Source organism: Callithrix jacchus, chromosome 2 (assembly GCF_049354715.1).
Source record: "Callithrix jacchus isolate 240 chromosome 2, calJac240_pri, whole genome shotgun sequence".
NCBI classification, from domain to species: Eukaryota; Metazoa; Chordata; class Mammalia; order Primates; family Cebidae; genus Callithrix; species Callithrix jacchus.
In genome coordinates, this window is record NC_133503.1 from 2,778,172 (window position 1) to 2,790,948 (window position 12,777).

The 12,777-nt window shown below is 45.6% G+C and overlaps 1 protein-coding gene across 6 annotated transcripts in view; it reads right to left on the reverse strand.

The window, feature by feature from the left end:
* The window catches only part of ZNF713 (zinc finger protein 713), a 51,080-nt gene that overhangs the window by 16,126 nt on the left and 22,177 nt on the right, over positions 1–12,777 (reverse strand). For 3 of the 6 annotated variants that reach the window (XM_035291932.3, XM_008984145.5, XM_035291931.3), the window contains exons 2-3: positions 4,679–5,126; positions 4,035–4,123 (exon numbers count right to left, since the gene is read on the reverse strand). In XM_035291932.3, the coding sequence (XP_035147823.3) occupies positions 4,035–4,121 (87 nt within the window). In that variant the 5' untranslated portion in view covers positions 4,122–4,123; positions 4,679–5,126. Of the gene's footprint in view, positions 1–4,034; positions 4,124–4,662; positions 5,127–12,777 lie in introns of all 6 variants that reach the window. The other 3 variants (XM_054252415.2, XM_035291933.3, XM_035291934.3) reach the window with 2 other exon arrangements.

A 12,777-nucleotide genomic window follows, 5' to 3' on the forward strand; every position in this document is an offset into this window, starting at 1 on the left:
TGTATTTTTAGTAGAGACAGGGTTTCACCATGTTGACCAGGATGGTCTCGATCTCTTGACCTCGTGATCCACCCGCCTCGGCCTCCCAAAGTGCTGGGATTACAGGTGTGAGCCACTGTGCCCAGCCTCTTCTCATTAATCTTAAGCATTTTCAGCTTTTGATTGTCATTTAAACAATATTCAAAGCATTTTTACCAGGAGTAGATTCTATCTCAAGAAATTACTTTCTTTGCTTATGCATAAGTGGCAAAGGATTCCTGGTTCCTTTCAGTGAAGAATGCAACTCCTCCTTTCACCCGAACACGTAGAGGACATGGTAGGGTTATTACTTGCCCTACTTTCCATATTGTTGTGTCTCAGGAAATCGGAAATACCAGGAGGAGGGAGATGGGGGAACAGCCGGTTGGTGGAGCAGTCAAACACACATTTATCAGTTAAGGTTGCTGTTTCCCATGGGTGCAGTTCATGGCACCCCAAAACACAACAATAACATCAAAGACCACAAATTACAGGCCACCATAACAGATTATAATAATAATTAAAACGTTAGAAATATTACAAGAATTACTAAAGTGTGACACAGAGACATGACATGAGCCACACGCTGTTGGAAAGATGCCAACGGGCTTTTCTTGAGGTACGGTTGCCAAAACCCTCCAATTTGTAAAAAAAAAAAAAAAAAAATGGAGTATTTGCAAAGCACGATAAAGTGAAGTGCAATAGGCTGGGTGAGGTGGCTCATGCTTGTAATCCTAGCACTTTGGGAGGCTCAGGCAGGTGGATCACCTGAGGTCAGTAGTTCGAGACCAGCCTGGCCAACATGGCAAAACACAAACTCTACTAAAAATACAAAAAGTTAGCCAAGTGTGGTGGCTCATGCCTGTAATCTCAGCTACTTGGGAGGCTGTGGCAGGAGAATCGCTTGAACCCAGGAGGCAGAGGTTGCACCACTGAACTCCAGCCTGGGTGACAGAGCAAGACTGTGTCTCAAAAAAAAAACAGTTTAAGTACAATAAAATGAGGTATGACAGATTCATTTCAGAAATTAATTTAGGATGTGTTGGAATCACGAAAGTAGGTATTCAAGTGGTTGAATCTTGTATAAATCCTTACCAGGTTTTCAAGCTTTGGATGGAAGAGAGAGAATATTGCAGTCGGTTTTAAAAAAATGAGCAACAAAGGCAAATAGGTTGGCAGTAGAAGCACATAACGCATGCTAGGATCAGGGAATAAGCTGCCTTGCTTCACACGGGGATTCCAAATAAACAAGGACAACGTCTAAATTTCCTCTATTGTCAATGCTTCTTAAACAGCCTCTTTGTCACAGAAGACACAGACATATACACCTCTCCCTCTTCCACTCCCTACCATGCCCCCAAAACACCACTTCATGGGTACAGGAACTCCTTAATTTTTCAGAATGAGTATGCTGTTCCAAACAAGTGCTTTTCCTGCAAGTTAAGTTTCAAGGCCGGGCGTGGTAGCTCACACCTGTAATCCCAGCACTTGGGAAGGCTGAGGCAGGTGGGTCACCTGAGGACAGGAGTTTGAGGCCAGCCTGGCCAATATGGTGAAACCCCATCTCTACAAAAAATACAAAAAAAAAAAAAAATTAGCCAAGACGGCAACACTGTACACCAGCCTGGGTGACAGAGTGAGACTCCGTCTCAAAAAAAAAAAAAATAGACCAAGTGAATTTATCCCTTGAAACCCAAAGACCCCAGAGCACTAAAATACCAAATCAAAGCTCAGCTCCAGCTGACAGTCTCCTCATCGTCCCTGCTCTTGCTCAGGTTTTATTTTCTGTCTGCAGTGGTCCCGTCTTCTCTAATCTCCAAACCCTGCCTGCTGGTATGAGCACAGATTCAAACCTGCCTTTTTCACGAAGGCTTCCCTCAGCCCTGGTCTCAGTCAGACTTCTCCCTTCTCCCAGCACCTGCTGCATTTGCTGTCTTGTGTATTCATAGCAGCAACCAACATTACACGTTTTTTTTTTTTTTGAGACAGTCTTGCTCTGTCGCCCATGCTGGAGTGCAATGGCACAATCTCGGCTCATTGCAACCTCTGTCTCCAAGGTGCAAGCAATTCTCCTGCCTCAGCCTCCCGAGTAGCTGGGACTACAGGCGTGTACCATTGCGCCCAGCTAATTTTCTTATTTTTAGTAGAGACGGGGTTTCACTGTGTTAGCCAGGATGGTCTCGATCTCCTGACCTCGTGATCGGCCCGCTTCGGCCTCCCAAAGTGCTGGGATTACACACCCAGCATTTTTTTTTTTTTTGAGACAGGAGTTTCGCTCTTGTTGCCCTGGTGCCATCTTGGCTCACTGCAACCTCTGCTTCCTGGGTGCAAGGGATTCTCCTGCCTCAGCCTCCCGAGTAGCTGGGATTACAGGCATGTGCCCCCATGCTTGGCTAATTTTGTGTTTATAGTAGACATACGGTTTCTCCATGTTGGTCAGCTGGTCTCAAACTCCTGACCTCAAACTCTCAAAGTGCCAGGATTACAGGCATGAGCCACCGCGCCGGCCTATGCATTTTTGAATATTAGTTGTGTGATACGGGTTTTAAAAAGCCCCCCAGGCTGCCTGCGGTGGCTCACACCTGCAATTCCAGCACTTTGGCAAGCGGAGGTGGCTTGAGACCAGGAGACTGAGAACAGCTTGGGCAGCATAGTGAAACCTTGCCCCTACAAAAAACAAACAAACAAAGATCCCCTTCAGTGAGTTTATTGGCTACAAAAGGATAATGATTATCACAGATAATTGGAATGATAGAAATCCTCCTATCGGAAGCAATTGAGACTGGTATCTGACGTGTCAAGGAAAAAGATGGCTAAACTAGAGATCCATAAAAGAGATCTTAAATATTTTAACTTAAAACATATAAACGTGCCTTCATTTTCTCATCTTTGGAAATGAAGCTAAGTCTTTTCTTTTTTCTTTTGAGATGGAGTTTCACTCTTGTTACCCAGGCTGGAGAGCAATGGCGCGATCTCGGCTCACTGCAACCTCCACCTCCTGGGTTCAGGCAATTCTCCTGCCTCAGCCTCCTGAGTAGCTGGGATTACAGGCACGCACCACCATGCCCAGCTAATTTTTGTATTTTTAGTAGGGACGGGGTTTCACCATGTTGACCAGGACGGTCTCGATCTCTTGACCTCGTGATCCACCCGCCTCGGCCTCCCCCAGTGCTGGGATTACAGGCGTGAGCCACTGAGCCCGGCAGCTAAGCCTTTTCTATGAGTGATTTTAAAGACTGAGTCTTCACGCCTACAATGCAACAGTTTCTGTTTCATGAAGTTGGAACAAGCAACTAACATGTGGGAAATAGTCCTCGTGGAGGAATCCGGAGATTCTAATAAGTTTTCTTCAGTGATTTAGTATTGTTCAGACCTAATTTGATAGCTTTTTTTTTTCTTTTTCTTTTTTTCCACAGGCCTTCCAGCCAGAGATAACAATTTTTAAAAAGTGACAGCATTTATCAACTCTCTCTAAAGCATTTGACTAAGCAACTCTCGTTACGCTCAAACTCATCAATTTCTGTAACGCTGAATCAGATTACAGAATCACGACTGGCTTAAACAGGTTTTGGAAGAGAGACAACAGATGCTTGAGACACAGTACTCTGTGGTCGGTGTTATCCTCAGGCATACTTATAACCCCATTAGCTCAAGCAGTCCTGGGGCCTGGGCATCAGTCACTGTGTTCACAGAGAGAATGTAAGCCTCGTTTGAATCCTAGGGAGCTAGTTTAGGTGATTAAAAGACAATCCATCGTTCCCTTGTTTTCTTCACAACACCCAGCCCGGACAAGAATCCATGAAATTGAGTCTGGTGAAAATGCCGGAAGGAGAGAAGAGCTAGAAAGAGCTACATAGGTGAATGGAAAACATGCGGCAGAGAGTGTATCATCTGTCACATGAATCTCCTGGGTTCTGGATTTTTGGGACTCAGAACTTCTGAGAAGTGAAAAAATAAAAGTACCCACATTCTGAGAACTGTAATGGCGTTTCAGAGGAGAGAAAAACTGAACTTACCTGGGACCTCACCACCTGTGAGCCATCATTCATTTCTTTCTCCTCCATGTTCTCCTCCTGAGAAAAAACAGCACTCTGAGACGGCATAACTAGGAAAAGGAGAAGCATCTTGTTACTACGTGATACAAAGGCTAAATTCAAATCCTGGAGCTTCTGCTCTGTGCAGGTATCGCAGACGCTACAGAGAAGCCCCCTGAGACATAAGCTTAAAGGCTGTGCCACTTCTATTCCTCTGGGACATTAGGGAAGCCAATGCAGAACTGTCTTTCTTCTGTGGTGCAACCTCCCTTGTTGTGGCCTCGGGGAGCTCAGGGGTTTTCAGCCCTCGCTACACACTGGTGGACATTTAAAAAGAAGCCAGTGCTCAGCCCTGACGCTCAAAGATGTGGATTTAATTGATCTGGGGTGGGTCTGAGCAACAGCATTTACAATTTTAAAGTTTCCAAGTGGCTCTACGTGTACAGGAGAACTTCTGGGACAAACTGACGGAGAGGACATTGGTGAGGGCCCGTTCTTACTCATTCCCCACAAGGAGTGAATTCCCTCCAACACGTACACTCCAGAGAGTGGCTCTCCTCTCCTCTAGGGTGACCCCTCCAATGCACAAAGGAGACATCACGATTCTCACTTTTCTGCGTGTTTACCTTCCTTTTTCAGTCTCTGGATTCGGTCTTCCACTGGGATTACACCTCTTTGCAGTTCTGAGATTGTAATTTCACCAAAGCTCTGTTATCTTCTACATGACAGTCAGGAGCTATACCAGGATCAGCAGCTTCAGGATCTGGGGCAGTTCCTGAAAGTTGATTTTCAGTCCTTATGGGGAACAGCCACTCTCTGGTTCTAAAGGTGCCCCATCTCTGATGACAGCCTCAGGAGCCAGTGGATAGCCACAAGGATGACTTCTGCTTCCAGGGGTGGCCACTCTCAGAATCTTGCCTTGTTCATGCCCAGCTGAGATGTAGGGGGTCTCGAAGGTTGTTATTACCTTTTTTTCTCTCTAAAAGCATCGATTCCTCATGTACACATTTCACTACGGTATTCAAACCTGCATGCTGGCAGGGATCTTGTAAGATGGAATTTCAGGTTGAAGCCCTGTAATGAGATGCACCAGGGTCAGCAGAAGAAAGCCAGCAGTTTCAGCCACCCAGGGGCTTGCATACAAACCATTCATACAGCAGAGCACAGTAAGGTGAGGCGTTGTTTAATCAAAAAGCACTTCGAGAATTTCTCGGATTCACACATTACAAAAGGCAGAGATGTGTACATGTGTCAATGACAAGTTCAGCCTCAGTCCTTCCCAAAATTTTTACAGAGCAGAGAACACATGCTCTTTGCCTAGAGAAAGTGACGGTTTTCTTTAGAAAGATGGAAAAACACATTTCATCAACAACAGAGTAAGACTGTGTTGATTTGCTAATAATCATGAAGGAACACATTTTTTTCCTGTTCACAAAGGTTGACCTGAGAAATCTTTTCTAAAATGCGAGTGATGGAAATAAAGAAATAAGCCATTTCTGAGGGGCAGTTTTTTGAAAGAGAAAACTGCAGCTCCAGCGAAATGGCCCTGTGAGGTGAGGCAGCCTTTCACCGCCCAAGGCATGGCAACAACCTGACGTTTCAAGACCCCCTCACCGAAACCTTTCAGGAGTGATTTAAAAGCACTTTAAGAAATAGGTTCTTCATTCCCCAAGCATAAACTTGGGAGAAACCCCACAGTCAGGAGAAGCAGACGGGTTTTTCCCCAAGAGGGGTAACTAGAGATGGTAGAGCCAGTTCTCCACAGAAAGAACCAAAGTTACAGGTGAATGACCGTGGCTAGAGGGGAAGGCTGAGGGAAGAGTGATGGAACCTGTCACAGAACCCACGGGTAGAAGAAGCTGGGGTGCAGTGGAGCCGGGCGTGGTGGCTCACGCTTGTAATCCCCGCACTTTGGGAGGCTGAGACAGGCAGATCATGTGAGGCCAGGAGTTTGAGACCAGCCAGGGCAACATGATGAGGTCCTGTTTCTATAAAACAAGTCAAGCAAGTCCCAGCTACTTGGGGGGCTGAGGTGGAAGAATTGCTTGAGCCTGGGAGGTGGAGGTTGCAGTGAACCAAAATCATGCCACTGCACTGAAGCCTGGGCGACAGAATAAGACCCTGTCTCAAAAAACAAAAAGCAAACCAAAAAGCCCTCAACAAACCAGGCATCAAAGGAACGTACCTCAAAATAATAAAAGCCCCCAGCACTTTGGGAGGCCAAGGCGGGCAGATCACAAGGTCAGGAGATTGAGGCCATCCTAGCCAACATGGTGAAACCCTGTGTTTACTAAACTAAAAAAAAAAAAAAAATACCTGGGCACGGTGGCGCACACCTGTAGTCCCAGATACTCGTGAGGCTGAGGCAGGAGAATAGCCTGAACTCAGGAGGCAGAGATTGCAATGAGCTGAGATCGCACCTCTGCACTCCAGCCTGGGCAACAGTGCGAGACTCCGTCTCAAAAAAGAATAATCATAGAATACATAGAAGCCATATATGACAAACCCACGGCCAACATCATAGTGAATGGGGAAAAGTTGAAAGCATCCCCTAAGAACTAGAACAAGACAAGGAGGCACACTGTCACCACTCCTATTCAACACAGTACCAGAAGTCCAGCCAGAGAAATCCGGCAAGAGAAAGAAAGAAAGGGCATTCACACTGGAAAAGAGCAAGTCAAATGATCTGTTTGCTGATGACATAATCTGATACCTAGAAAACCCTAACAATTTGATAAATGACTTCAGTAAAAGTTTCAAGATACAAATTAGTGTACAGTGGCTCACACCTGGAATCCCAGCATTTGGGGAGGCTGAGGTGGGAGGACAGCTTGAGCCCAGGAGTTTCAAGACCAGCTTGGGCAACATGGTGACACCTTGTGTCTATTAAAAAAAAAAAAATATATATATATATATATACACACACACACACACACATATGTATACACACATATGTATACACACATGTATATACACACACACACACTCCTAGGAATACATTTAAACAAACATGTGAAATACCTCTGCAAGGAGAATCACAAAACACTGATGAAAGACAGAGTTGAGGACGCAAACAAATGGAAAACACCCTATGCTTATGGATTTGAAGAATCAGTCTCGCTAAAATGGCCATACTGTTCAAAGCAATCTACAGATTCAACACAATTCCTACCAAATTACCAATGTCATCTTTCACGGAATTAGAAATAACAATCCTAAAGTAGGAACCAAAAAAGAGTCTGAATAATCAAAGCGATCCTGAGCAAAAAATAACGTTGCAGGCATCACATTATGTGACTTCAAATGACACGACAAGGCTAGTAAGCAAAGCAGCATGGTACTGGTACAAAAACAGACGCACAGATCAAGTGAACAGAACGCAAACTCCGTAAACAAAGCCACATACCTACAGCCAACTGGTCTTTGACAAAGCTAACAAAAGTATACACGGAGAAAAGACATCCTGTTCAAGAAATGATGCTGAAAAACTCAGAGAGCCACATGTAGAAGAATGATACAGGACCCCTGTCTTTTTTTCTTGTTAAGATGGAGTCTCGCTCTGTTGCCAGGCTGGAGTGCAGTGGCGTGATCTCAGCTCACTGCAACCTCCAACTCCCTGGTTCAAGTGATTCTCCCGCCTCAGCCTCCCGAGTAGCTGGGATTACAGGTATGTGCCACCAGGCCCAGCTAATTTTTTGTATCTTAGTAGAGATGGGGTTTCACCATGTTGGCCAGGCTGGTCTGAACCTCCTGACCTCGTGATCCACCTGCCTTCGCCTCCCTAAGTGCTGGGATCACAGGCGTGAGCCACCACATTCGGCGGGGACCCCTATCTTTTTTACCGTCTACAAAAATTAACTCAAGATGGATTAAATTAAAACCTAAGCATAAGACCTGAAATTATAAGGAACATGGAAGAAAACCTAGGAAAACCCCTTGTGGACATTGGCCCTGGCAATGAATTCACGATTACAACCTCAAAAGCAAAAACAGAGAAGTGGGGCTTAAACTAGAAAGCTTTGGCACCACACAAAAAAATTTCAACAGAGTGAACAGACATCCTACATAACAGGAGAAAATATGTGCAGATCATGCCATCTGACAAATGAATAATACCTAGAATCCACAAGCAACGCAACAAGGAAAAACCGAATAACTCCATCAAAGAGTAAAGCGTACAAGGGACTGACAAACATGAAACAATGATCAGCATCACTTATCAACAGTGAAATGCAAATTCCAACCACGAGGCGATACAAGGCGACATCATAACCTCAGTCAGAATGGCTACGATTACAAAGTCAAGGCCAGGTGCGGCGGCTCACGCCTGTAATCCCAGCACTCTGGCAGGCCAAGGTGGGCGGATCATGAGGTCAGGAATTCGAGACCACACTGGCCAACATGGTGAAACCCCATCTCTACTGAAAAATACAAAAATTAGCTGGGCATGGTGGCGGGTGCCTGTAATCCCAGCTACTAGGGAGGCTGAGGCAGTGAACTGCTCGAACCTGGGAGGTGGAGCTTGCAGTCAGCCGCAATCATGCCACTGCATTCCAGCCTGGGCAACTGAGTGAGACTCTGTCTCAAAAAAACCAGCATGGTGATTTCTCAGAGAACTACCAATTGAGATTTCTCAATGGAATTACCATTAGACCCAGCAATCCCACTACTGGGTAACTATCCAAAGAAAAATAAATTATTACATAAAAAAGAGACACCTGCACTTGTATGCTTATCATAGCACCATTCACAATAGCAAAGTCATGGAATCAACCTCAGTGTGCATCAATGGGTCACTCAATAAATAAAATGCCATATATATACAACATAGAATACTAGGCAGCCATAAAAAAGAATGAAATCCTGTCTTCTGCAGCAACATGGATGCAGCTGGAGGCCGTCATCCTAAGTGAAATAACTCAGACAGAAAATCAAAGACTGCATGTTCTCACTTGTAAATGGGAGCTAAGCAACGGGTACATGTGGACATACAGAGGGGAACAGACACGGGGGACTCAAAAAGGAGGGAGGGTGGGACAGGGGTTAGGGCTGAAAGATTGCCTGCTAGGTGCAGTGTTCACTAGCAGAGTGTGGGTATATCAGAAACCCAGACCTCATCACTATGCAATGTGTCTATGTAACAAACCTGCACGTGGAATACTATGCAGCCATGAAAAAGAATGAAATCAGAGCTTCTGCAGAAACACGAATGAACTGACTTCAGGGTGAAGCCCGTTAATGAATACAGGACAAAGAAAGTATCACAGTTTCTAGGGCCTAATGTTTAAATATATGAAAGGCAGGCACAACTGGAGGGCAGTGAACCCAAACATTTAAATATTAAAAACCTCAGGCTGGGCGTGGTGGCTCACACCTATAATCCCAGCACTTTCGGAGGTCGAGGCGGGCAGCGTACCTGAGGTCAGGAGTTTGTGACCAGCCTGGCCAACGTGGAGAAACGCCGTCTCTACTAAAAATACAAAATGATCGGGTCATGGTGGTGGTGGGTGCCTGTAATCCCAGCTACTCGGGAGGTTGAGGCAGTAGAATTGCTTGAACCCAGGAGGCAGAGGTTGCAGTGAGCTGAGATCACACCACTGCACTCCAGCCTGGACAACAAGAGCAAAACTCCGTCTCAAAAAAAAAAACAAAAAAAACTCTCGCCTCTGTATGGAGTCTGCAGTGCCCAAAAGAAGAAAGCGCAATACCAGGGTTTGCACTATGTCCAGAGTGCTCCTTGCTACAAAAGCTTTCAAAAAGGACAATGAAATTTTACATTTTTCTCAGCAAAAATGCCACCATAGGAAGCAAACAGGGATGGAGCACATTTAAAAAGGGATTTCAGCTGGGTAACAAAATCCCCAGAAGCAGGATCTCAGAGAGAAAAAGCGGAGAGGCCTTCCCTGCTGCAGAAAATGTTACAACCTGAATACTGGCTTTTAATTCGGCTGATTTCTGACCACAGAGCTCTAAAATACAAAGCCTTTCCAAATCTCTTACCAGATTTCAGCCAGGGCAAACCTCAAGTAGGCCTCCCCCTTCTGGTTTTCTGATTCTAAAACCAGCTTTCCCCGACTAATTGTGCATGTGAATGGATTACTTCCCATTTCAAAGGGTCCCATTTTTGGCTACTGCCTCTTATGACCGCCCCATGTTAGGTGGGTCCAGTTTCCTAGGTATTTACAAGAGGACGCCCCGTAAGTGTCATACACAAGCCCAGCTGGTGATGGTCACAAACGAAAAACCAAGCCCCAAACCCCAAAAATAAAAAAAACACAGATGCAATCTTAAAAGCACACTCTATAAAACGGACCGCAGGAGCCACAGTGCCAATCCCTCACCCTAACCTCCCATCCCGAGGCAGAGGCAGAGGAGGCAGAAACACTTTGACGTGAATGTTCTGCTGTGACACAGGCAGGAAAAAAAGGCACTTTTCTGCAGATGTGGTTTTTTTTTTTTACCCAAATCTCATCTTGAATCTGCAGATCTCAGCTCACTGCACTCACAGCTCTCTCGTCTTGTTCAAAGACAAGAGATTGAAGCCTTCACTCTTAAGGAAAAGGGAAGATTTGAAAAACAGCCCAAATAATGTCTCCACCTTCAGCCAAAGAGTGGGAAGTCTGAATTCAGGAGAATTTACCCAAAACACCTAATGGGACGTCTGAGGCCGGGGAGTTCATACTGGCACCAAGTGCCCCTTTCAAAGAGAAAGGCCAGTGGTGGGTGAGAGTCACTCTCAATCCTGCCTCCCTAAGCCAGGTATGTTGATCTATAAGGAAGAATTGAGGCAAAGTAAGTGAAGAGCTTATTTGGGCCAAGCTTGACTTGGACTGCAACCTGGGAGCATAGACGCAAGTTGCCATAAAAATACGCTCTGATTAACAGTAGTTATAAGTTGATTTTTTTTTTTTTTTTCTGAGATGGAGTCTTACTCTGTCGCCCAGGCTGAAGTGCCGTGGCAAGATCTTGGCTCAGTGTAACCTCCCCCACCTTGGTTCGAGTGATTCTTCTGCCTCAGTCTCCCGAGCAGCTGATACCACAAGGCGCATGCCACAAGGCTGGCTAAGTTTTGTATTTTCAGTAGAGACGGGGTTTCACCATTTGGCCAGGCTGGTCCCAAACTCCTGACCTCGTGATCCACCCTCTTCAGCCTCCCAAAGTGCTGAGATTACAGGTGTGAGCCACTGCGTCCGGCCATAAGTAGATTTTTTTTTTTGAGACGGAGTTTTACTCTTGTTACCCAGGCTGGAGTGCAATGGCGCGATCTCGGCTCACCGCAACCTCCGCCTCCTGGGTTCAGGCAATTCTCCTGCCTCAGCCTCCTGAGTAGCTGGGATTACAGGCACGTGCCACCACGCCCAGCTAATTTTTTGTATTTTTAGTAGAGACGGGGTTTCACCCTGTTGACCAGGATGGTCTCGATCTCCTGGTGATCCACCTGCTTCGGCCTCCCAAAGTGCTGGGATTACAGGCGTGAGCCACTGCGTCCGGCCATAAGTGGATTTTTAAAGGAAAATAAGACGCAGTTCCCGAGTTATTTACAAAAAATCCACATCAAAATCACAGAAGGTATTGACTGGCTACACATCGTTCTTTGCATCATAAACTCCAGGAACGTGAAGATCACGGGTGAGTCCGGAACAGAATGAATCTAAACAAGTGTCCCCCGCGTGGGTGCAGCGAGGCAGTGTTTTCATTCCATTTTTATTTCCTCAGTACAAACTGAAGAGGCCTCCAGAGATTACCTAATTGCAGTTTTCCCAGCGTGTGCTAAATTAGTCTTTCACGTCTGTTACAAAAAGGGCACAAACTGAATTTGGAAAATGCTGGCTTCGACAAAGTTAAGTATGTTTCTTTCTTATAATCTTAAGAGATTTTCATATGGCGATATACATCCTAGATCCCAGAGAACCCCCAAGGGATGTTAAATATATTATGTATTATATACATTACTTCCCACATATATTTAATTTGAAAAATATTTTTTATGGCAACAGATGGGACTAGGGTTCCATAGGTTGCAGTGAGCCAAGATCACACCATTGCACTCCAGTCTGGGCAACAAGAGCAAAACTCCATCTCAAAAAAAAAAAAAAAAAAAAAAAAAAAAAGTGGCCGGGCGCGGTGGCTCACGCCTGTAATCCAAGCACTTTGGAAGCCAAGGTGGGCGGATCACCTGAGGTCGGGAGTTCAAGACCAGCCTGACCAACATGGTGAAACCCCATCATAAAATAAATAAATAAATAAGAGAAAAAAGAATCCTACGACTGACTGCTTCCTGCTCTCTGCAGTCACTCTCCGGTTTGCTCCTGAGGCTTCATTCACAGCAACCAGCTTTTTGGTGCTGAAATGTGCCATGGGCCAACCCTCCACCACCATGACAACACCTACTCCTTTTTCTGGTCTCAGGAAAGATTTTGACATCACAGACCAGATGACTGTCACTCATTTACATCTCCCTTTTCTAGGTAGCTTTTTGTCTTTGTTTTGAGACACAGTCTTGCTCTGTTGCCCAGGCTGGAGTGCAGTGGTGTGATCTCGGCTCATTGCAACCTCCGTCTCCCGGGCTCAAGTGATTCTCCTGCTTCAGCCTCCCAAGTAGCTGGGATTACAGGCACGCGCCACCATGCCCAACTAATTTTTTGTACATTTAGTAGAGACGGGGTTTCACCATGTTGACCAGGATGGTCTCAATCTCTTGACCTCGTGATCCACCCGCCTCAGC